Source organism: Acomys minous, assembly GCF_964271855.1.
Source record: "Acomys minous genome assembly, chromosome: 12".
Lineage (NCBI taxonomy): Eukaryota > Metazoa > Chordata > Mammalia > Rodentia > Muridae > Acomys > Acomys minous.
Window position 1 is genome coordinate 3,139,445 of NC_140493.1, and position 25,439 is coordinate 3,164,883.

The following is a 25,439-nucleotide window of genomic DNA, read 5'->3' on the forward strand; positions in this document are numbered from 1 at the left end:
GCAGAAATACAATGCTTCCTTTTCATGGCCGGTCAAAGATGAAATTTGATTACGCTTTGAAGGGAGGGTGCGGTTTGGATTTTGAATTTTTTCCCTCAGTCTTGACCTACCTCTAGTGTCCTCTCTAACCAAGGGAGGCGCACTAGTCTGCATATATAGAGGCTGCGCTGCTCTGGAAAAAAGTCAGACCAGTTCTGCGCCATGGGGAAGAAGCAACGGAGGTCGGCGGCCGCCGCTGCCCCGAACTGTGAGCTAAGTAAGTGGGCAGCTAGCAGCAGCAGCAGCAGCAGCCCAGGGACGCTGGCCAGCCAAGCGAGCGCACCTGGAAGCTGCCCCGAACAGCTCCCACCCTTTTTCTCTTCTAGATGCAGCGGAGGTTCCCAGAGGAAAGGTTCTGGGCTGGAAGACATTCGAGAAACCTTTCTCCAACGCCACAGATGAGCTGGAGCGACCGGGAGCTAACATGTGCACTTTCTCTTCTTTCAGGAGAGCAGCAGCCCCTGCCAGAATGTGGATGTGCAGCTTTTTCTCTGTGTTCCGAGTTTGCTTTTGCTGTCATATTTTTTTCCATTTTTTTTGGGGGGGGGGGCGTTTACCCTTTCTTTCCATCCCTGTTCGTACCAAATAATGAAAACTTCTCCGGGCAGTCTCTACAAGAAAACGGCGCTGTTATCTCTACAGTTGTAGCCAGTAGGGGACATCCGAAGGGGAAAACAACCAACTTTTTTTTGGTGGCCCTTAAGGACTTCGTGAAACGTCGGGGGACTTGTCAGGCCATAAGACTCTGAAGTGTGAGGCTGAGGCTGGGCATGGTGTGGGGGACTGCTTTGGGGCAGGCGGGATAAAGTGTGGGGAGACGGGACAGACAGCCGGGATGGAGACCAACTCTCCGTGAGGCTTGGGAGCTGGACGACTGACTGATGCAGCCGAACTGGCTCCACTGGTCGAAGTTTCTCAATTCCTCCCAGACGTGGGGTGTTCTTGGCGCGTCAGTGGATACTCTGATGTGGCCCAAAAAGCCAGAAAAAGAGGGACCTCCATGGCCCCTTATTATCGGGTGTAGCTGTACTTCGTGGTCATCATCTCTTAGGCTTGTAATTGCCTAAAAAGAGGTGGCGGGAACTATGACAAAAATTTATGTCTCGAGCATTCCCGCAATGGGAGTTACCAACTAGAGAAACGCGTAGGTTTGAACTGCCGGGACCGTGGCGCGCTGGGCTGAAGCCGGACCACGCCTCCGGCTCGGACCCGCCCCCATTGAGGCCACGCCCCCAGGCCCGGGATTGGTAGGCGGAGCCTCCGCTCCCTGTCCGCCGGCCACGGAGTCCCGCCCACGGCGGGAATCCAGCCAATCAGGACAGCGGGGCTCCTTACTGCCGGCCAATCGCGGGAGGGCAGGAGGGTGACCCGCTCGGCGTTGGCGCCTGGGATATGGAGTCACCGGCGCGGCGTGTCAGGTGGCGGCGGAGTCGGTAAGCCGAGGTGCTGGCGGCCTCCGGGTTACGGCGTTCCGCTTTGTGTGGGCGGGCGAGTGGGCGCGGCCGGCGGGGGGCGTCCGGTATCCCGAGGGGACGCGCAGGGCTCCCCGGTCAGCGCAGGCGCCGACGGTCACGGGCCTCGGCCCTTCCCGGAGACCTGGGACACCGGGGCCGCCGCCCCTCCCCCGGCTGGCGGGACGGGAAGCGGGACCCGGGGTTTGGGAGTGCGCAGACTGTAGGGGCGCGACGGTCGGCGCCGCAGTCTCCTCCCGGAGCCCGGGGTCGGTCCGCCTGCCCCCCGCCGCCTCCCGCAGCGCCCTGTCAGCTGCGCGGTCCGCCCGAAGGCCTCAGGCCTCGGGGTTGAGTGCTGCTCGGTTTCCCGGCTGTGCTTGCAGCCCGGGTCCCTGCGCCTTCCAGGCCTCGTTCAGGGACACCTTGCACGCGATGGATGCGTCCGTTCTCTGCGGTCCCCAAGGCCCGGTACTTTTAAAACTCGCTTGCTACCCCACCTTTGGATTACTTATCCTTTTCGGCTCTCCGACCCAGGGCTAATTTGGAAGGGCATCCTCAGGACAGAAGTCCCGTTTCCTCTGGGCAAACTGGAGACACTGTTGTCCTTTGCTTGTCGACGACGGTGTGATTTTAGGCAGCGAACACAAACATATGGAAGGGGAGGTGGCCAGGGCCATCTAGGAGCGTCCCTGTGACCTGTGGGGCAGCCACGGAAAACTGTCCTTCTTGTGCCCCGTGGCACCTCCAGCCTGACCGAGACCGGTCACTTCTTGGCTGTGGTAACTTTGTTCAGGGTCCTTAGGCTTTCCGGTGTCCCACACACTTAGGGTGAGCGTGACGGGGGCGGGGGGGGGCATCTCACAGGGCTGGCGGCGTTAATACAGGTAAAGTGCTTAGGCCAGTCCCCTGCCGCCAGGAGTTTGTATGATTGCCTGCAGGTGCCTGTGGCTTCCGAAGGCTTTGACCTTCTCACTAGTCTTTGCTCAGAATCCCTTGGGCAGCTGCCAAAGACCCTCCAGGCTAGTGCTTTCTAGCCATATTATTAGTCTGCAAGTGCGGTCAATTACAGGAGCGAGGCGCTGCGCTGCCTGTTCCTTCATCCTTGTCTTTGAGCCTAGATCTTGCTGTGTATCTTTAACTGGCTTGGAACTTGACGTGTAGCCCTCCAGCTTGCAGCTATCCTCCTGCCTCCGTGGAGACACAAGTATTTACCACTCAAGCTTGGCTTCTGCGGAGCCTGCTAAATGCGGTTGGAAAGTATCGTTGTAGGTTGCTTCCTGCAGTCGCTCTGTTGATAAACGTAACCTTGAGATTTCACTGGTGATTTTTTTTTAAAATTAGCTATTTCATTCTCAGTCTTGCTTGGGCTAAGAGTTTATTTTGGACACAGACTGCAGCACACATGATTTCTCGTGTTCTGGGAAGGCGCGTGGGACTCAGAAGGGGAATTCCTGAACATCCAGCCAGCACCTCTTGTTGAGGAATGGGGAATCTGGATGTGAGTCTCCGAGGTTCCTTGTGTGACTCAGCTGAGCTAGCGAGGGGCTTTGGTTCAGGTGTGACTCTGCGCGGTGGTTAGAGAATTGTCTCCACACAGTGGGGTCCTTTTCTGTCTGGCTTTGAAGCCAAGAGCTTGGCTGGATGCTGTTTGTCAAATGTCTTTACTTTCTGCTGTGCAAGCCTGTCTTTGCGTCTCAGGTCCTTCTGGCGTGGCTGGGAGCTCCCAGCCACGGTTCTTCATGCACTCTGCAACTCTGTTAGGAAATAATTGCTGGGTGAGAAACTTTGTTTATGGAAAAGAACAGTTATGGTAGCAAGCCCAGTGGTCCATTTGTGGCAGGGTAGGCTGACTTGCTTATCTTTGTATTAAAACAGTTTAATACTTCTTTAGGTTGAAATGTATTAAAATTCATATATAATGAGAGGAGAAGGCCACAAGTTAATTATTAAAATTTTACCAGGTTCCAAAGAGCAGAAGGAAGCAACTAAAGCCCGGGTATCTCTTACTGTACGTTTGTCTGACTTGACATATACTATTTCTGTTAAGCAAAGAAGGTAAAATTTGAAGGTAACACACCTGTAGGGTAAGTGGGTTGGGTGGAATCTAATGAACAACATTCTTCAGATTTTCTGGAGAAAAACAACACAAGTGGGAAAAAAAAAAGACTGGCAAAATATTTTTCATTGTCAAGAGGTGGGTAATATTATGTGTTTAGTAGGTTTCTTTTTTCTTCCTGTAGACAGGTCCTTTGATGTTGTTGACAGGATGGAGGTGTCAGGCTAGGTGACCAGCACACGCCCCCCCCCCCCCCCAGGAAACACTGCTGCTTTGGTTAGAGAACTTTGCAGGAAGCTTGCCCTCTCAGAGGAACAAAGACCAAGGGATCCTTCAGGGTGACTGTGAGTGGTCCTGACAGCAGCAGCCAGGGCAGTGTTCTCAATTGGCTCACTAGCCGTGGCCTGCCCTTCCTTTTTTTTTTTTTTCTGAAGAGATTTATTTTATTTTATTATTTTTAGTTACGTATATGTGTGTTTCTGTGGTGGTGGTGGTATGTGTGTTTGGGTACATGCACAAGAGTGCAGATGCCCACCAAGGCTGGATGTGTCAGATCTCCAGGAGCTGGAGTTACAAGCCATCTGACATGGGTGCTGGGAATTGAACGCTGGAAGAGCAATGGATGCTTTTAACCCCTAAGCCATCTCTCGAGCTCAGGCCTGTATTTCTAAAGTCATGGCTGATAAATAATACTTCTAACAGATCAGTACTTGACAGCTGGGCCACATTTTCTCTGTTCTTATCTTTGGCTCTCAAGCAGGCAGTTTCTTTATCAACTGTATTCCTCTCCCCAGATCTTTCTTCTCCTCTCCCCGCCCCTCCCTCCCCTCCTTCCTCCCTCCCTCCCCTCCTCCCTCCCCTCCCTCCTCCCCTCCCTCCTCCCTCCTCTGTCTGTGGTTTGTGCCTGTGTGTTTCTAGACAGGATCTGGCTGTCACACTTAGACTGGCCTGGAGTTCTTAACGTCCTGCTGGTCTCGAGGTAGCTGGGATTGAAGGCTTTCCGAGAAACACAGAGAAACACCATCTCAGGACAAAACAAGAAGATAAAGAGCAACTGAAGAAGAAACCTGACATTGGCGGCCTTAACCACCCCCCCCCCCACACACACACAGAGCTTTTCTTTCAATTTCAAAGAGAAAAATCAGACATACTGGGTGTAGAGTAGGACAAAGTAGGAGGAGAGATTAATTATTACGTTGGTGTTCAAGGTTAATAAAATGTCAGTCTCAGTCAGTGTCTCAGTGGCTGTCATGTCAGAGAGCTGGCCCTGCTCCTGTGTAGTGGCATTGTATATAGGAGTCCTGTGTGAATGTTGTGAGCTGGGTGCGTTGTGTGGGACTAAAGGTGTTAATAGCAGAAGCCAGGAGGGTAGAGCAGGTTATGGTTTTAAGGCCGTTTTATTTATTTATTTATTTATTTTTGAGACAGGGTGTCTCTGTGTAGCCTTGAACTCACAGAGATCCGCCTGCCTCTGCCTCCCAAGTACTGGGATTAAAGGCCTGCGCCACCATACCTGACTTTAAGGCCTTCTTTCTTTCTTTCTTTCTTTCTTTCTTTCTTTCTTTCTTTCTTTCTTTCTTTCAGATTTATTGATTTTTTTAAAAAAATGTATTAGAGTGCTTTGTGTGCATGTGTGGGTGCTGGGAATTGAACTCAGGACCTCTAGAAGACCAGTCAGTGCTCTTAACCACTGAGCCAGCTCTCCAAAACCAGGGTCATTATTTAAAGCAGGGTTTTCTAGACCAGGCAGGCTGGCTTTGTACTCACATAGATCGCCTGCCTCTGCCTCCCGCGTGCTGGGATTAAAGGCATGTGCCACCACCGTCTGGCTGACGCTAGCAAACTCTTAATTAGCTCTGTTGGGTTTTCAGTCCTACAGGTGGAAAGAGTTCAGTTTATGAAGTTCATCTCGTGGGAAGTAGGTGGTGGTGTGGTCAGACTGTCTGCTTTAGCCTGAAAGTAGACTTGTAGGGGAAAGAGAATTTAAGTAGGATTTGAAAATCTTTATGTTCTCTTCTGTTGGTCCCCTACTCACCTGTTTGAGCTAGTAGCTTGATAGCAGCTGGCTTTGAACGTGTGATGCACCTGCCTCATCCTCCTAAATGCTGGGGTTACAGCCCCTTATCTCCTGTTAGTATCTGAGTTAGAGTGATGCCGCCAGTCTGAGTCTGACCCCCAAGGCCCCCATGGTAGAAGGACAGAACCCCCTGAACTTGTCCTCTGGGCTGCATAGAAAAAAAGAGGGTTGGGAGATGGGGTGACTAGAGACTGGGTACAAACAACTGCACCCTGCTCTCCCCAGGGTGAGCAAAACTTTCTTCTTGATACCTTCAAATTAATGACATGGCTTTGAATGCCTTTGGTTATAAGAGATCATTATTTTAAACGTAAATCTTTTCTTCAACATAAGAAAATAGTTTAAGTTCGATTGTACATGCAGTCAGTATTTCATACGTTGTGTCTTTAAGCTAGGATATGACTGTGTAGCCCCAGCTGGTCTGGAACTTGCTAGGTAGACAGCAGGCTGGCCTCAGACTTTTGGCAATCTTCCTGTCTCTGCCTCCTGAATGCTGGGATTACAGGCGTGTATCACCACACCTGACTGTGTGTGTGTGTGTTTGTGTCTAAGTAATGTGGTGCTCTGTGTTTGTGTTATATATTAGGTCATGCTCTCCCCTAGGGAGTCCAGGGAGGAAAACCAGTCACATGGCCAGGTAGCCTAGGGCAGGGTCACGGGTATGGCTGGCCCCAGGACACCTCCCACCTCTTCATGGGCGGAGCAGGTGTCACTGCCTTCTCAGAGCCTTCCACGGTGCTCTGGGTAGCACTGCAGCTTCTGAATAATTGCAGTTGTGGACGCCATGTTTCTTCTACCCCGGAGGATGCTGTCCTGACTGTGATTTTACCGTAATCAAATTCACTGAGGAGAATTGCAAGGAAGGTCCAAGGAGTCGGTGTTCACGTGAGCACAGATGACAAGCTAGGGCTGGGCAGTGGGCAGGCGCTGAGAGCTCCTGGGTGCTCTAGGCCAGCAGTGCCTCCTGCCTGCAGAGCAGAGCTCGCTGTCTTCTTGGAAGCTTCTGTCAGATAGTTTGGCAGAAGGACCCCGGGGAGAGGGTTTCTGAAAAGCTGTGACAATCTATAGAAGATTTAAATTTTGAAAAAAATCAAACAAAGCCTACCATTGTATGTCACTGGGACACCTGGGCTTGCGCTTTAGTGCTACGTACAATGGTGAAGAGTAATACAAGGACCAGTGAGGCATTGCTATTGCCAGAAAGCTTGTGTGAGCCCAGTGCCTCACCTCACCTGCTTGTGTGAGCCCAGTGCCTCACCTCACCTGCTTGTGTGAGCCCAGTGCCTCACCTCACCTGCTTGTGTGAGCCCAGTGCCTCACCTCACCTGCTTGTGTGAGCCCAGTGCCTCACCTCACCTGCTTGTGTGAGCCCAGCGCCTCACCTCACCTGCTTGTGTGAGCCCAGTGCCTCACCTCACCTGCTTGTGTGAGCCCAGTGCCTCACCTCACCTGCTTGTGTGAGCCTAGCGCCTCACCTCACCCGCCCTTTTCCCACGCCGCCCTCTCCCTGCCCCTTCTGGCTCAGCTCATGTCTTCCTGCTTCCCCTTCCCAAGACCTGGTGCGAAGCTCTAAGCCTGGCTCCCAGCTGCCTTTTCTTTCTTTCCCTATGTTTTTGGGGTTTTTTTTTTTTTGTTTTTTGTTTTGTTTTTTTTAATTCCTGGCTGTCCTAGAACTTGATCTGTAGATCAGGTTGGCCTCCAACTCACAGAGATCCTCTTGCCTCAACCTCCAGAGTGCTGGGATCAAAGGCATACTCTTAAATTCCATTTTAAAAAAAGATTTATTTATTTGTTTTATGTATACGAGTATGCTGTCTTCGCAGAAGATTGTGTTACAGATGCTTGTGAGCCACCATGTGGTTGTTGGGAATTGAACTCAGGATCTCTGGAAGAGCAGACAGTACTCTTGTTTGTTTGTTTGTTTTGGTTTTTCTTTTTTTTAATATTTTATTTTAATTTTAATTCATGTGCATTGGTGTAGGGGTGTCAGATCTTGGAATTATAGACAGTTGTGAGCTGCCATGTGGGTGCTGGGAATCGAATCCAGGTCCTTGGGAAGAGCAGGCAGTGCTCTCTTAACCACTGAGCCATCTCTCCAGCCCCTTGTTTTGGTTTTTCAAGACAGGGTTTCTCTGTGTAGCCTTGACTGTCCTGGACTAACTTTGTAGACCAGGCTGGCCTCAAACTCACAGTGATCCACCTGCCTTTGCCTCCCAAGTGCTGGTATTAAAGACATGCGCCACCACCGCCTGGCTCAGACAGTACTCTTAACCACTGAGCTATCTCTCCAATCCCAAATTTCATTTTTCTAAAGATTTATTTATTATGTATGCAATGTTCTGCCTGCATGTGAGCCAGTAGGCCAAAAGAGGGCACCAGATCTCAGTATAGATGGTTGTGAGCCACCATGTGGTTGCAGGGAATTGAACTCAGGACCTTTTGAAGAATAGCCAGGTGCCTTTTTAAATGCGCAGGCAGTGTTACCGATTTTCGGTGTTTTCACCTGGCAAGATCCATCTGCCGTGACGGGCTGTCAGGATGTGTAGACCTGCTCTACTTACTGTGGCTGCAGGACATTTCTGCCCCGTGCATGTGCGCAGCTTTTTGGCAGCTCCTTACTGAGGCCAGGCTCTCACAGTTTCTGGTTTAAACAGTGTCGTAGCACAGATGCTCGTGTGGATTTCCCCGTGTGTATCCGTAGGGCTCATCTCTATATCAGCGGGTATGCAAGCTTGAATTTTCAAATAAAAATTTGTAATACGTAAGTTGATAATTGTCTTTACTTGTAAAACAGCCTTACATCTTTCATTATTTATTTTTTAGGCAGGGTCTCACATGTAGACCATGCTGGCAGCGAGCTCTCAGAGGTCTGCCTGCCTCATGGTGCCTGTGGTAGTTAAGCACTGCTGGGCCCTCAGGTGGTGTAAACCACGAAGGTGTGGCTTGATCATTGGAAGACATGAGGAGTAAGTTGTGCTGTAGAATCTGTTTTGAGTAGTATGTTCTGGAGACTTCCAGGAAGACCAGTGCCTTGTGTTCTGTTGGCTCCTGTGTACTTGGTGTCAGAACGTCACTTAGACCACCACTTGAAACCTTGTGGGTAATGAGGCTGCGGGTGTGTGTGTGTGTGACATTGCCTCATTTTCCAGGCCAACTTGGGGGCCACAGCATAAAACACCCTTCATGGCCGGGCGTGGTGGCACATGCCTTTAATCCCTGCACTTGGGAGGCAGAGGCAGGCGGATCGTTGTGAGTTCGAGGCCAGCCTAGTCTACAAAGTGAGTCCCGGACAGCCAAGGCTACACAGAGAAACCCTGTCTTGAAAAAACCAAAAAAGAAAAAAGAAAAGAAAAGAAAGAAAGAAAGAAAAAACAAAAACAAAAACCAAAAGCCACCCCACAATACAAAACAAAATTTATCCTAAAATATTTACAATTTAGCCGGTGTGGTGGTACATGCCTGTAATCCCAGCACTCGGGAGGTAGAGGCAGGCATATCGCTGTGAGTTTGAGGCCAGCCTGGACTACAAAGTGAGTCCAGGACAGCCAGGGCTACACAGAGAGACCTTGTCTTGAAAAAACAAGCAAACAAAGAGTATCTAAAACATAAGGTGGAGGGGTGGTTTGGATGGGAGCGATCTACTGCAGAAGAGGAGAAAAGTGACTCATGGGGAAGAGGCTTATCCCCTCTTAAGTAGGATAAGTGCTTTGGGGATTTATGGGAATCAACTGAGACAAAGACTACATAGTAAGTAGGTCCAGGGTTTAAAAGTTCAGCCTTTTGGTGCTAGAGAGATGGCTCAGTGGTTAAGGGCCCTGTCTGCTCTTCCAAAGGTCCTGAGTTCAATTCCCAGCAACCACATGGTGGCTCACAACCATCTATGATAAGATCTGGTGCCCTCTTCTGGTGGGCAGGCTCACATGCAGGCGGAACACTGTATAAATAATAAATAAATAAATCTTTTAAAAAAAAAAGTTGATCATTTTTAGGGCTAGTGAGACAGCTCTGAGATGGTAAAGGCACCTGCTGCCAAGCCTAGAGACCCAAATTCCATCCCAGGGACACACAGTGGAAGAAAAGAGCCAACTCCCCTGCCCCCATCCCTGCAAAAACAAACAAACGTTAAGAAAAAAAAGTTCTGCCCCAGTACTCCAGAGGCCGGCGGATCACTGTGAGTTCACGGCCAGCCTGGTCTGCAAAGCGAGTCCAGGACAGCCAGGAAAACACAGAGAAACCTTGTCCCAAAAAAACTTAAAAAAAAAAAAATGTTGCCCTTTTGGTGAGGCCTAGTGGAGAGTGGGCTGTGGGTGGGCTGTGTTGGTTTGCTGGTGCTGTGCACTGAGGGCAGGCTTGTCTTTGAGTGAGGAGCTTCTCCTGAACTTCAGAGTTTTGGGAGTGAGGCTGGAAGTTTGTGTAGTTTTCCTTCTTGAGAGGTGCCTTCCATGCCCTCCCAGAACCCAAGCGGTGCATTTAAGTCATTGGGCAGGTGGGCAGTTGTAGTTTGCTTTACTTTGTTTTGAGACAGGGTCTCGTGTGTCCCGGCCTGACCTCATAGAGCTGCTGCCGATCTGAGTTCCCCATCCTCAGCCTCTGTCTCCGAAGTTTTGTCATGGCAAACCTGGCTGCTTTCTGTTCTTGGAAGTTGTGACACTGAAGGAGACTATTCAGGCGTCAGCTATTTGGGATGATGCTGAGGCAAGGCTTAGGCAAGGCTGTTGACTGGCAGCCTGTTTATGCATATTAAGACAGACTGGCTGGCTGGAGCGCGCATCTGCTGTGCTTGCACTAGAGCCCACGTGAGTGGACCCAGCACCTACGTGGGAGCCAGGAGAGCTGAGTGTGGTTCCGGTGCTTTCGGGACCCCAGCACGAGGCGACTGCACACTCCGCAGGCTCCCAGCCTCCCTCCCCATCTTCCTGGCCTCGACTTTTATTGTTTTTGTGAATGTCCATCATCCTGAAAGCTGTGATGATTTGGGGTTAGCTAACTGAGTAGAGGGTCTGTTCCTTTCATCTAGTGACAAAGTGTTAGTTCTGTTCTTGCTAATTCTTCACCCTCTCTTTCCTCCTATAGAATCCTATTCTAAGAACACAGACACTCAGGTATCCACCATGGTGTTGGATCCAGAAGAGAAGATGCCAGACGGTAACTTATATCTTTACATGGGATTGGGCTTTGGGCAGCGACAGGCTGGCTGTCTTGACCCTGCCTTAGTCAGGAGTCTTCTGGTCACTGGCTATGCATGAAAGTGAATTTGCAATCATAGAATTCTGCCTCATTCTTATTTCTAATTGCCAGCTGGGTCGTGACTAGCTAATTTGGTTTCTAGAGCAGCAGTGCCTGCAAGGACAGTGCCATTGCCAGGCTTGGTGGGGACCCCTACCCTCCCCCACCCCCTGCCGTGCCCACTGAATCTGCCAGTGTTGTAGTGTATGTAGCTGAGTTTTATGCTGAGCCAGGCTCTGCTTTACTCTGGGTCCCTCAGGGGTCTGAGCTCGCCCTGTAGAATCCCCTTTCCTTCCTGCTTTGTATAGATATCAGAGCTCCAATTTCTTTTTTCCTTTTTTAAAGTTGGCTGTGGGATTTCTGGGAAAGAGAAGAAAGCTTTGTGGTTCCACCTGCTCATCTTGTGCATGCAGCTGAGTGGACGTCTTGTACTTCTGGTGGATTAGCCTTTTCTGCTAGGCTTTCCATCCCTGCATTTATGACTAACTGTAAATGCAGGCCTTGGGGAAACATGACACTGCTATCAGGTTCCTGTGAGCTCAGCTTAGTCACAAGGGTGCCAGCACCTGTGACCACCAGCCTGCAGGGCCAGCACCCGTGACCACCAGCCTGCAGGGCCAGCACCCGTGACCACCAGCCTGCAGGGCCAGCACCCGTGACCACCAGCCCGCAGGTCCTGGGCCTTAGTTAAGATTCCCAGTCTTCCTGCTCATGGCTTCCTTTTTGTTGTTGTTGTTGTTGTTTGTTTTTTGAGACAGGGTTTCTCTGTGTAGTCTTGGCTGTCTTAGACTCACTTTGTAGACCAGGCTGGCCTCGAACTCACAGCGATCCACCTGCCTCTGCCTCCCAAGTGCTGGGATCACAGGTGTGCACCACCACACCTGGCTGTTTGGTGGGTTTTTTTTAGTGTCAGCTTGAGCCTGAACTTGTTCAGAGTTTTCCAGTTCTTAGAGTGAGTCCTAATGAATTTTGGGATGGGAGGATGTCCAATTGACTAATTTTCTCTTAAAACCTTAGGATTCTGGTTACTAGTTAGGAGCTAGTTTGTTAATATTGAATCTTAGGTAAGAGTTATACGTTTGTTTTAAGTCAGAGTCTTGTTAAATTTTTGCCCAGGCTGACCTCGAACTTGTGGTCTTCTTGATTTAGCCTCTGAAGCATGGCAGTGTTCTTAGAGAAAACTGAAGTATAGAATAAGAAAAGTCCTGTGAAATTAGTAAAACGGATCCAGAGAGGACACAGAGTTGGGAGGAGGCAGGACATGGGTCTGAGGAGCTGAAGAGATGAGAAGAGGTGGGGTGACTGTGGTCAAAATACACAGTATGCAATTCTCAAAGGTTTAATAAAATGTTACAGTAAACTGGTCTGAGCCTGAGGTGAGAGCACTGTTGGAGGCTTTGCACTTCTCTCTCTTTCCTTTGAGATAGGGTCTATCTGTGAAGCCTGCTTTGACCTTGAAGTCTCAACCTTCCTTCTCTAGTGTCCTGACTGTTAGGGTTACAGACGTACACCACAGCCTGCATGTCCATCCTTGTCCAACCATGTGTACACAGGACCTTTTAAAAAAAAATCAGTGTATTGGTCTGGGGGATGTAACTCGGTTACAGAGTGCTTGCCTAGCACGCATGAAACCCTGGGTTCCGTCATTAGCGCTACATAAACCAGGTGTGGTGGCACATGGCTGTGATCCCAGCCCTTGGGAGATGGAGTAAGAGGGTTAAGTTCAGAGTCATCCTGGGCTTCAGGCTGGTCTCTTATTAGACCCTGTCACTTAGAAAATATATATGTGTACACATAAAATGTAGATTAATAAACTGTTTAGGACACACTGTACTATAAAGCCAGGCTGGTCTCTTGTGTGCAAGATGTAAGATAGTTTAACTTTGGGCCTAACGCTGCTGCTCACTGGGGCCGCGGGTACCAGACAAGGGGTGGTTTTCCATCAGGATGAAGCGCTTTGGTTTCAGCGTCACTGAGAGTGCTCATCAGTGGGCTTTGTCATGTTGACCTAGATGGCGCTTCTGGGGACCATGGAGACTCTGCCAGCCTTGGCGCCATCAACCCTGCCTACAGCAGTTCATCCCTCCCACTGTCCACTGGGGATTCTGAGGAGCCCTTTACCACCTACTTTGATGAGAAGATCCCCATTCCGGAAGAGGAGGTTAGTGACAGTCCGTGCGGGGACTCCATTGTTGCTTCCCGGACGGAACCAGCGTGGAATCAGTTTGAAGTACATTGCGGTGGCCAAAAGGGAGATGAGCAAGCTCCTCAAGCAACCTGAGTAGTGTGGCTGCGGTGGAGCGCGCCCCGCGCCGGGACAGCTGGCCAGCGCTGTCTGGGCACTAAGTGTTACAGTGGCTCTTTGCTTCCCTCGCTCTGCTCTTGTTAACAGAGATTCACATAGGCCAGGCTTCCTGCTCTGTAGAGCCAGGTGTAGCTGGGTGCAGTCCCATCAGCATGACTTGTTTTATTGAATTTTTATTTTTGACAACTTCCTTTAAAATACTAAAGTGGTGGGCTTTACTGTTTTGTACAGTGAGCTGTGACTTTGGACAGTTGTTGATGTTTGCTTAGCTGTATTCAAGGCCGAGGTCTGTGGATACAGGCAGCTGGTTCTGCTGTCTGCTTCCACCGTCCGGTTAACAAACTGCCCGTCTCTGTGAGTTCAGAGATCAGGTTGCCACTTAAGATTCGTTCCTGGTCCTCCCCTGGGGGAGCGTACCCACGGAATAGGGTAGAACCAGGTCCACACCCTCGTGTGTGCTCCTCTCTGGTATGAAACGTCACGGTTTCAGGAAGCTTTGCCCGTCTGTTCACATGAGGAGTCTGACAGGCTTAGACTGACCTCTCGTCCCCTTTGCCCAGCTTCAGGTTGGTCCTTCACAGCTTTTGAACAACAAGCTTCCAGAAGCTTGTATCTGGGGTTTTGGCACTGTCTTTGTTCCAGGTTTTCAGCTGACTTAAACATTTGTGACTTTACTCCAAGGCCAGCCAGGGATAAAGTCTCCTTTGTTCACTCAGTAGAAAACTAGATCATCTATTAAGTGTTAAGACCAGAAAAAATGCCTTGAAAAGCAAGCCTGGAAATTCTCTTTCTCTCTTTGTAGAGAGTGTCTACACTGGTGTTTTGACTTTTCCCTTGACAATTCTCAGAAAATTGCAGGGCTGCAGCTGGGGACGGACTGGGGAAGCCTGCAAGGGGAGGATCTGCTCACCACACAGGCCGCTCAGCATCCTCAGGGCTTGCTTTGGCGCTGGTCTCCTCAGACATGGGGTTAAGTGGCATTAGTGAGATTTGTTTGTTTGTTTTGGTTTTTTTGTTGTTGTTTTGAGACAGGGTTTCCCTGTGTATCCCTGGCTGTCCTGGACTCACTTTGTAGACCAGGCTGTCCTGGAACTCAAAAAGATCCACCTGCCTCTGCCTCCTGAGTGCTATAAGTGTGGATTTTGTATTTTTCCTCTTCAAATGTGGTTCTGCTGTGTGTGAGTTGCCGGTGAGCACGAAAGTGCTGTGTTACTTGGGTGTAGACGGAGCTGCTGATGGGGCCCAGGTAAGGGGAGGCGACTGTCACTGAGAGAGGTGGAGCGGATGGGAAGCTGGGCTGGTGCAGGGCCCCCTGATCCTGTGCAGCTGGCCCGCTCCTTGACACAGCATGACACAGTGGAGACACTAGAACAGGTGGCAGGCACTCAGGCCACTTTTCCCGTCTTTTATAGTACTCCTGTTTTAGCTTCCGTAAACTCTGGGCATTCACGGGACCTGGTTTTCTTATGAGCATCGCCTACCTGGATCCAGGAAACATCGAGTCTGATTTGCAGTCTGGAGCAGTGGCTGGATTTAAGGTGAGCTCCAGTTTTGCCCTTGCCTGAAAAACAAGTTGTCATGGTTGTTTCTGGGACTATTTTTGCAGAGCAGAGAAGGGACTCAAGGCCTCGACATGCTGCCCGTCCTGGTGGGCGCTTGCTGCACTGCACTCCTCAGCCCTCTTGCTCTTTTTGGGTTTTTTGTTTTTTGTTTTTGTTTGTTGTAGTAGCCCTGGCTGACCTGGAACTCACTCTGTAGACCAGGCTGGCCTCTGTCTTCCAAGTGCTGGAATAAAATGCAGGCCCAGCTGTGCCAGGTTCAGATCATAATCTATTTCATAATTTACCCTATGATATACAAAGATCTACCACAAATAGTTAAAATGTATCCCATCTGCTCGCACATAGCTCACGGTGGAGCTATCCTCAGTTGAGAGAAGTAAAGGCGAATGTACGAAGTGTTGTTCAGTCGGCTGTAGCCTGTGCTGTGCTTCTGCATCTCTACCTGATGCTCTGTGAGCTCTGGTTGTGATGCTGACGGTGCTGTGTGGCCGGTCGTCTCTGTGAGCAGCTTTTCTCTCCAGTAAGAAGTGGTTCGTGGGCTGCCATGTAGTTTTCACCACACATATTACTCATGCCAGTCGCTTCTGGCCTCTGGCTAAGCGGGAGTGTAAAGTGGGTGCTCGTTGGCTGTACTGTGGTCTGGGCTCTTGGGAAGTTTTGGGGGATGCGTGGCCGAAGAATGGGGAGATCGGTGTCTCCAACCTCCTATCCTTGTCACTTTTCCTGTGACAAAGCAGTGTAATTGGGCTTACGGTTTCAGAGTGTTAGAGTCCATAATGGTGGAGCAGAGGTGGCAGCAGGGACAGCTGAGCGACATCTCATCACCAAACCAGGAGCAAAAGGGACACTGGGAATGACGGGGCACACCTCCTCCAACAAGAGCACGCGCTGGTTCTTCCCAAACAGTTCCGCCAACTGTATCCCTGCATATGAGCCCAGCCACCCTCACTCAAGGCACCGCACCCCCTCTTGGTCCCAGGGTGCACAGGTCTTCGTTGGCAGTGACCCTTGCATGAAAAGTGCTGTGCGGTCTGGCGGGTTTTGTTTTGTTTTGTGTTTTAGTTTTTCGAGACAGGGTCTCTCTGTAGCCTTGGCCATCCTGGACTCACTTTGTAGACCAGGCTGGCCTCGAACTCACAGTGATCCGCCCGCCTTTGCCTCCTGAGTGCTGGGATTAAAGGCGTGCGCCACCACGTCCGGCACGGTCTGTCGTTTTGTCTACCTAATTTCCTTAGGAAGAACAACAGATGTGTGGAGCTTGGGACCACACTCACGACCTGGCTTTGTCCTGACTGAGCGTGGACAGCGGGGCGGAAGGCCCTTCCATGCTGACGCGTCTGCCTTTCTCCTCAGCTGCTCTGGGTGCTGCTGCTGGCTACCATCGTGGGGCTGCTGCTCCAGCGCCTCGCGGCTCGACTTGGAGTGGTCACCGGCTTGCATCTCGCTGAAGTGTGTCACCGTCAGTACCCCAAGGTGAGCAGCATGCTGCCCTGCTCGTGTGGGACCTCTGGGACCCGTAGAGGGATCTGTGTGTCTGTTGGTGTGTGCTCGCCCCAGTCTGCACTGAGCCGGTGGAGGAGCTGGGTCAGTGTCCCTGAAATTAGTAGTACCCGGGGAACCCCAGTGCCTCTCCTGCTGCTGACCCGTGGGCCGCCTTCAGGATCTCGTTCGGACTCACCTTTTGTTGTTGTTTTGAGACACTCATGTAGACCAGGCTGCGTTGCACTCTGTGTGTGGCCAGCATGGCCTTGGGCGCCTGTTGTCTGTTTGCATGAGTGAGCACCTACCAGTCAGTCTTCTTTTGCTGTTTAATGTTACCATCGCTTTGAAAAAGATGCTTTTTACAGTGTGTGTGTGTCGGATGTTTGGATTTGCTGAGTACTTCCAATTTACTCTGTCGCTGTAGCTACCTTACCTTTCTTACTGCCACCTAAAGTGGAAATGAGCTGTGTGTGACAGCGTGGGTGGGGCTGAGAACAAAACTCAGGCCTTCACAGACTGCACAGCCGTCCTTGAGCCACTCCTCACAGCGACAGACATTTTTGTGTTTTTGTTTTTGTTTGTTTTTTGAGACAGGGTTTCTCTGTGTAACAGCTCTGGCTGCCCTGGAACTCTCTCTGCAGACCAGGCTGGCCTTGAACTCACGGCGATCCTCCTGCCTCTGACTCCTGAGTGCTGGGATTAAAGGTGTGCTCCACCACTGCCCGACTTGAAAAACATTTTAAAGTTAGTTTCATTTTATATATGAAATAGGCCTCACTTGAGGGTGCCCTAATGTTCGATCTCACTTCTGACTGTAAGCATAGGGTTTCATGTTGTTTTTCTCTTCTGTGCTCCTATGGTGGTCTGTTGGTCAGTCTGTCTGTCTGTAGCTTAGGGTGTTCTTGAACTCTTTCTTGATCGTCCTGCTGGAATTCTTGAGTCCTGGTTTCATAGGCATGCACCCCCAGATGTGATAAATATAAATTATTTTTACCAACTTTTCAGAAAATGTTGCTGTTTTATAACTGCCTTTAGTTTCTTTTTCTTTGTGCACATTAATAGGTGTTTGTGACAGGAAATGGCTTTCCAGGATCAGAAGCCAGCATTAACTAAATCTCTTGGCCACTTATCTGTTGGCCCAGATTTAGTTTCTTTGTTTGCTATATCCCATCTGTTCATAACTAATCTGCCTTGAACACTTTAAAAAAGAAATTTAACGTGTAGGTATGGTGTTGAGCTCTTGACAGGGGTGCTGGGAGTGAGACTTAATCCCGGGTTTTCTGAAAGAGTAGTATGTGCTTTTAGCCACCGAACCATCTTTCTAGCCCTTGACACTTCTGCTTCTGTCTTTTTCACTTGCTTGCATATTATTAATATTATTTAATTCAAGATAATAAGTCCATCCCATGCTTGTTTTGTAACCTTAGCTATGGACAAAACAAAGCTTTTCTTTTCTTTCTTTCTTTTTTGTTTTTGTTTGTTTTTTTTTAGACAGCCAGGGTTCTCTGTAGCCCTAGCTGTCTTGGACTTGCTTTGTAGACCAGGCTGGCTTGGAACTCAGGTGATCCACCTATCTCTGCCTCCCGAGTGCTCCCGAGTGCTGGATCATGCCCAGCTTGATAGATTTTTGGTTTTGTTTTTTGTTTTTTTTTAAATGTACAGTGTTCTGCCTACATATATGTATACCTGCAGGCCAGAAGAGGGCACCAGATCTTATTATAGATGGTTGTGAGCCACCATGTGGTTGCTGGGAATTGAACTCAGGACCTCTGAAAGAGCAGCCAGTGCTCTTAACCTCTCAGCCATCTCTCCAGCCCGAGAGTCATGTTCTCGCTTGACTCCCGTTTTGACCATATTTGTATATTTATTTTCCCCTGTAATTTTTACACTGTTTTAGGCAAGAGAGTGAGTGGTAAGTTATGGGTAGAAATTCCATTCTTCTCCGAGAAGGATTAAGGAGAACACAGGGCTGATTGCCACCCTTACCTCAGGTCAGGGTCTCCCACAGGAAACAGTTTCCTACACTGTGGGCGCAGGGTAGGGTTGATTTGGTACTTCCCCAGTCTGGGGGCTTATGTGAGGCTGTCCCTGGGTCTGCGACAGATTCTGGATTCTGACTGAAGGAAGTCGCCTAGATGGATGATCAGAGCCGCCCTTGCTTTGTAGGTCCCAAGGATCATCCTGTGGCTGATGGTGGAGTTGGCGATCATTGGTTCTGATATGCAGGAAGTCATTGGCTCAGCCATCGCCATCAATCTCCTGTCTGCAGGAAGGTGGGGTCGCCTGTAGGACACTGTCGGTCCCTGTCCTGTGTGTGTGCAGGAAGGTGGGGTCCCCTGTAGAACACTGTCAGTCCCTGTCCTGTGTGTGTGTGCAGGAAGGTGGGGTCCCCTGTAGAACACTGTCAGTCCCTGTCCTGTGTGTGTGTGCAGGAAGGTGGGGTCCCCTGTAGAACACTGTCAGTCCCTGTCCTGTGTGTGTGCAGGAAGGTGGGGTCCCCTGTAGAACACTGTCAGTCCCTGTCCTGTGTGTGTGCAGGAAGGTGGGGTCCCCTGTAGAACACTGTCGGTCCCTGTCCTGTGTGTGTGTGCAGGAAGGTGGGGTCCCCTGTAGAACACTGTCAGTCCCTGTCCTGTGTGTGTGTGCAGGAAGGTGGGGTCCCCTGTAGAACACTGTCGGTCCCTGTCCTGTGTGTGTGTGCAGGAAGGTGGGGTCCCCTGTAGGACACTGTCAGTCCCTGTCCTGTGTGTGTATTAGGAAGGTGGGGTCCCCTCTAGAACACTGTCAGTCCCTGTCCTGTGTGTGTATTAGGAAGGTGGGGTCCCCTCTAGAACACTGTCAGTCCCTGTCCTGTGTGTGTGCAGGAAGGTGGGGTCCCCTGTAGAACACTGTCAGTCCCTGTCCTGTGTGTGTATTAGGAAGGTGGGGTCCCCTGTAGAACACTGTCAGTCCCTGTCCTGTGTGTGTATTAGGAAGGTGGGGTCCCCTGTAGAACACTGTCAGTCCCTGTCCTGTGTGTGTATTAGGAAGGTGGGGTCCCCTGTAGAACACTGTCAGTCCCTGTCCTGTGTGTGTATTAGGAAGGTGGGGTCCCCTCTAGAACACTGTCAGTCCCTGTCCTGTGTGTGTGTGTGCAGGAAGGTGGGGTCCCCTCTAGAACACTGTCAGTCCCTGTCCTGTGTGTGTGTGCAGGAAGGTGGGGTCCCCTCTAGAACACTGTCAGTCCCTGTCCTGTGTGTGTGTGCAGGAAGGTGGGGTCCCCTGTAGAACACTGTCGGTCCCTATCCTATGTGTGTGCAGGAAGGTGGGGTCCCCTCTAGAACACTGTCAGTATTAAGCTGGATTGGAGAGCCTGAGTGGAAGTGAAAACCCAGCTTATTTTCAGTGTTCAAGATCCAGCCTGTCTGGGAGGCAGAGGCAGGCGGATCTCTGTGAGTTCGAGGTCAGCCTGGTCTACAAAGTGAGTCCAGGATTGCCAAGGCTACACAGAGAAACCCTGTCTTGAAAAACCAAAAATAAATAAATAAAATAAAATAAAATAAAATAAAATAAAATAAAATAAAATAAAAATAAAAAAATAAAGATCCAGCCTGTCTGGAGCCATCTTGCCTTCCGCAGCAGACAGTGTGCTTTCCCCATTCCACGCTGGGGCGTACATGCTCCTGTTAGATGGAGTGTGTGCCCTTTGCAGCACAGTTACTCGTTTGTAAAGCTGCTTATTCCTCTGCATAGGACCCAAGCTTTTGGTCCCACGTCTGACATAGCAAGCTCTCTAGGAGAGTTCCAGTGGGCGGGCCTCCTGCCACTATTGCTCCTGCCCCAGGGCCCAGCTTTTCCAGGCACTGCACAAGATATGAAGAAAGTGTCTTCAGTGGGTCTTTAATCACTATCTTACTTCTAACCTAGGGTTCCCCTGTGGGGCGGCGTCCTCATCACCATCGCAGATACTTTTGTATTTCTCTTTTTGGACAAATACGGTAAGGACAATGGACTGGTGGGGTGAATGAAAGCCCAGCTGCAGGCGCCTGGCTGTGGGGAGGCGAGCCTCCTGGTGCTCACTGCTGCAGGCGCCTGGCTGTGGGGAGGCGAGCCTCCTGGTGCTCACTGCTGCAGGCGCCTGGCTGTGGGGAGGCGAGCCTCCTGGTGCTCACTGCTGCAGGCGCATGGCTGTGGGAGGCAAGTCTCCTGGTGCTCACTGCTGCAGGCGCGTGGCTGTGGGGAGGCGAGTCTCCTGGTGCTCACTGCTGCAGGCGCATGGCTGTGGGGAGGCGAGCCTCCTGGGGCTCACTGCTGCAGGCGCATGGCTGTGGGAGGCAAGTCTCCTGGTGCTCACTGCTGCAGGTGCATGGCTGTGGGAGGCAAGTCTCCTGGTGCTCACTGCTGCAGGTGCATGGCTGTGGGGAGGCGAGCCTCCTGGGGCTCACTGCTGCAGGCGCATGGCTGTGGGAGGCAAGTCTCCTGGTGCTCACTGCTGCAGGTGCATGGCTGTGGGAGGCAAGTCTCCTGGGGCTCACTGCTGCAGGTGCATGGCTGTGGGGAGGCGAGCCTCCTGGGGCTCACTGCTGCAGGCGTGTAGTTGTGGGGAGGCGGCTGTGGGAGGCAAGCCTCCTGGGGCTCACTGCTGCATTTCCTCTTCAGGCCTGCGGAAACTGGAAGCGTTCTTTGGCTTTCTCATCACTATTATGGCCCTCACGTTTGGATATGAGGCAAGTGCTTCAGGCTGGTGGTTAGCTACCTAAAGCAAAGTTTTGTTTTGTTTTGTTTTGTTTTGTTTGTAATCTTTTACTATAAAAAGCAGTAATAATGGCTGAATAGTTTAATTGTATTAAATCAACAAAAAGCCAGGGCACTTCTGGGCTGTTTTTGGAAGACTATAGTCAGTTATGTATAGGAAGGCCTGTAGAGATTGGGGAGGGGCCCGTTAGAGATGACTAGACTCTACAGGACATTTAGGGACCATCATCTTTGGGCACCCTGACAGCAGAAGAGCATTGGCTTGGGGTAGAGGAAGTCGCAGGGATACTGTGCACTGCTGGCTTTATGCTCATCATGCCTGAGATTAGTGAGTCCTGTGTGAAAACAGTTGATGGTGAGCTGGTGTGGTGGTGCATGTCTCTAACCCTAGCTACTGAGGAGATAGATGCACGATGGTTTCAGAGTGTGAGGCCGGCTCCATCCACCCTGGCAGCCAGGCCCACAGAGTAAGGCAAGAGTCTGTAGATGAAATATAGGAGATTGATTATTTTCCTGGCTTGTGCATTACCCATCCCTATTTGCACGTTCTTACGTCTAGTTGGTATGAAGTGGTCTCTACTCAGAGGCCTGCCTAAACAGTAAACACATGTCTAGTCAGTGAGTCGGTGTTTCCAGGTTGTCCCAAGGCTTGCAAGAGAAACCCTGACACAGGAGGAAGTCTGAGTGAGCGGTGCTAAGGGCTGACTTGTTCCCTGTGCACACTAGACACAAATGTAGCTAAGGGCTGACTTGCTCCCTGTGCACACTAGACACAAATGTAGCTAAGGGCTGACTTGCTCCCTGTGCACACTAGACACAAATGTAGCTAAGGGCTGACTTGCTCCCTGTGCACACTAGACACAAATGTAGCTAAGGGCTGACTTGCTCCCTGTGCACACTAGACACAAATGTAGCTAAGGGCTGACCTGCTCCCTGTGCACACTAGACACAAATGTAGCTAAGGGCTGACCTGCTCCCTGTGCACACTAGACACAAATGTAGCTAAGGGCTGACCTGCTCCCTGTGCATACTAGACACAAATGTAGCTAAGGGCTGACCTGCTCCCTGTGCACACTAGACACAAATGTAGCTAAGGGCTGACCTGCTCCCTGTGCACACTAGACACAAATGTAGCTAAGGGCTGACTTGCTCCCTGTGCACACTAGACACAAATGTAGCTAAGGGCTGACCTGCTCCCTGTGCATACTAGACACAAATGTAGCTAAGGGCTGACCTGCTCCCTGTGCACACTAGACACAAATGTAGCTAAGGGCTGACCTGCTCCCTGTGCACACTAGACACAAATGTAGCTAAGGGCTGACCTGCTCCCTGTGCACACTAGACACAAATGTAGCTAAGGGCTGACCTGCTCCCTGTGCACACTAGACACAAATGTAGCTAAGGGCTGACTTGCTCCCTGTGCACACTAGACACAAATGTAGCTAAGGGCTGACTTGCTCCCTGTGCACACTAGACACAAATGTAGCTAAGGGCTGACCTGCTCCCTGTGCACACTAGACACAAATGTAGCTAAGGGCTGACCTGCTCCCTGTGCACACTAGACACAAGTGTAGCTAAGGGCTGACTTGCTCCCTGTGCACACTAGACACAAGTATAGCTAAGGGCTGACCTGCTCCCTGTGCACACTAGACACAAGTATAGCTAAGGGCTGACCTGCTCCCTGTGCACACTAGACACAAGTGTAGAGGACTTTTGGATTAACAGCTGAACAACAGTGTGAGGAGCTGGGTGTGTCAGCGGTTCACGGTGGCACAAATAATGGCTGCTGCCAGTTTGCCCCTAGAACCCTGTTCCCTGCGTACCTGTATTGTACATTTGATGTGTAATGTAAGATTCAGAACATACAGCCCGGCATCCTCTGATCCCTGCACCAAGCCCTGCTGTAAGTTGTCTTTGTGTAGTTGTAACCAGAATACTTGTGGAAAATAACAGGAGGATGAAAGGTCTACTTAGCTGAGGTGTCAGAGGGCTCAGCGCGGCCCACGGTTCCTTGGGCAGAGTACCCTGGTGGCAGGAGATGCCTGTGGGAGCCTCTCTACCTCAGTGCAGACAGGCAGCACAGAGGGGCAGGGCGGGGCTGGCTGGGCAGACTTGCCCCCGTGACCTACTTCTTCCAGGCAGGTCCCCGCTGCCAGCGTCACAGGCAGATGGGCTCGAGTCCATCATGAGCCAGTGGCGGGGAGTATGTCAGGCCACATCAGCCCTTTGGTCCTTCAAGTTGACAATGCTGGGGTCAAGCTCAGGGCCTTGCGCATTCCGGGCAGCACTTGATGATGATGGCACCGTCCTCGTTGCCCAGGTGGTTGTCACAGAGGGCGGTGAGGAGCGAAGGGCGCCAGCATTCCCTGGTGCTGCTGCCCCTGTTCCGTGTCGCAGTCGAGGCTAACGGGTGTTGTGTTGCTGTGTAGTATGTTACAGTGAAGCCCAGCCAAAGCCAAGTACTCAGGGGCATGTTCGTGCCGTCCTGTTCAGGGTGCCGCACCCCACAGGTGGAGCAGGCCGTGGGCATCGTGGGCGCTGTCATCATGCCACACAACATGTACCTGCATTCTGCCCTGGTCAAGGTGAGCAGAGCCTTTCTGTATCGTCTGCGGGAGGATCTTTAAATACAAGGGGTGTGACTGTTTGAGCTCTGAAGGCACTGTTTCCAAGGCGGCCCAGGCTGTTTCCTGGCTAAACTGACCAGGAAAAGTGACCCATAAAATGGGCTAATGTTCTTCATGAAAGGCCTGCGAGCCTTGAACTCAGGAGGAAAGGGGCCTCAGCGGCACGTCAGCAGGCCCTTTGCTGAGGTAGCCAGTGGCCTTAGGACTGAGATCGTCTGTGGTCGCCCGGTCCCTGGCTCCCGTATTTTAGGGTTGTGCAGTGTTGTCAAAGGTGTGGAGTCCCTGGTGCTTAACGAGCTGGCGTCTTTCTTGCGCGTCAGCTCCACCTTTGCCTCTTCACCTTCAGCTGCCACCAACGGTTTGAGTTGTTACAAAGAAAGGTTCTGCACCCGGTGGCAAAATGACTGCTGCGCTTTGTCTCTAGTCTAGACAGGTAAACCGGGCCAATAAGCAGGAAGTCCGAGAAGCCAATAAGTACTTTTTCATCGAGTCCTGCATCGCGCTCTTCGTTTCCTTCATCATCAATGTCTTTGTCGTCTCGGTCTTTGCTGAAGCATTTTTTGGGAAAACCAACGAGCAGGTGGTGAGTAAGCAGTGTGGTTGTGAACGTAGGGTGAGCTGTGGTTGTGAACATCAGGGTGAGCTGTGGTTGTGAACATCAGGGTGAGCTGTGGTTGTGAACGCAGGGTGAGCTGTGGTTGTGAACATCAGGGTGAGCTGTGGTTGTGAACGCAGGGTGAGCTGTGGTTGTGAACATCAGGGTGAGCTGTGGTTGTGAACATCAGGGTGAGCTGTGGTTGTGAACATCAGGGTGAGCTGTGGTTGTGAACATCAGGGTGAGCTGTGGTTGTGAACATCAGGGTGAGCTGTGGTTATGAACATCAGGGTGAGCTGTGGTGGTGAACGCAGGGTGAGCTGTGGTGGTGGTGAACGTAGGGTGAGCTGTGGTTATGAACACAGGGTGAGCTGTGGTGGTGAACGCAGGGTGAGCTGTGGTTATGAACACAGGGTGAGCTGTGGTGGTGAACGCAGGGTGAGCTGTGGTTATGAACACAGGGTGAGCTGTGGTGGTGAACGCAGGGTGAGCTGTGGTTATGAACACAGGGTGAGCTGTGGTGGTGAACGCAGGGTGAGCTGTGGTTATGAACACAGGGTGAGCTGTGGTGGTGAACGCAGGGTGAGCTGTGGTTATGAACACAGGGTGAGCTGTGGTGGTGAACGCAGGGTGAGCTGTGGTTATGAACACAGGGTGAGCTGTGGTGGTGAACGTAGGGTGAGCTGTGGTTATGAACACAGGGTGAGCTGTGGTGGTGAACGCAGGGTGAGCTGTGGTTATGAACACAGGGTGAGCTGTGGTGGTGAACGCAGGGTGAGCTGTGGTTATGAACACAGGGTGAGCTGTGGTGGTGAACGTAGGGTGAGCTGTGGTTATGAACACAGGGTGAGCTGTGGTGGTGAACGCAGGGTGAGCTGTGGTTATGAACACAGGGTGAGCTGTGGTGGTGAACGCAGGGTGAGCTGTGGTTATGAACACAGGGTGAGCTGTGGTGGTGAACGCAGGGTGAGCTGTGGTTATGAACACAGGGTGAGCTGTGGTGGTGAACGTAGGGTGAGCTGTGGTTATGAACACAGGGTGAGCTGTGGTGGTGAACGCAGGGTGAGCTGTGGTTATGAACACAGGGTGAGCTGTGGTGGTGAACGCAGGGTGAGCTGTGGTTATGAACACAGGGTGAGCTGTGGTGGTGGTGAACGTAGGGTGAGCTGTGGTGGTGAACACAGGGTGAGCTGTGGTGGTGAACACAGGGTGAGCTGTGGTGGTGAACACAGGGTGAGCTGTGGTGGTGAACACAGGGTGAGCTGTGGTGGTGAACACAGGGTGA

At 51.1% G+C, this 25,439-nt stretch overlaps 1 protein-coding gene across 3 annotated transcripts in view; it reads left to right on the top strand.

The window, feature by feature from the left end:
* The window catches only part of SLC11A2 (solute carrier family 11 member 2), a 40,556-nt gene continuing 15,117 nt past the window's right edge, over positions 1–25,439 (top strand). The window contains exons 1-10 of one of the 3 annotated variants that reach the window (XM_084751474.1): positions 1–256; positions 10,697–10,768; positions 12,862–13,010; positions 14,567–14,692; positions 16,070–16,189; positions 18,365–18,471; positions 20,105–20,175; positions 20,837–20,904; positions 23,362–23,517; positions 23,984–24,142. In XM_084751474.1, coding sequence (XP_084607600.1) covers positions 202–256; positions 10,697–10,768; positions 12,862–13,010; positions 14,567–14,692; positions 16,070–16,189; positions 18,365–18,471; positions 20,105–20,175; positions 20,837–20,904; positions 23,362–23,517; positions 23,984–24,142 — 1,083 coding nt within the window. In that variant the 5' untranslated portion in view covers positions 1–201. Of the gene's footprint in view, positions 257–1,369; positions 1,483–10,696; positions 10,769–12,861; positions 13,011–14,566; positions 14,693–16,069; positions 16,190–18,364; positions 18,472–20,104; positions 20,176–20,836; positions 20,905–23,361; positions 23,518–23,983; positions 24,143–25,439 lie in introns of those variants that run through there. The other 2 variants (XM_084751476.1, XM_084751475.1) reach the window with 2 other exon arrangements.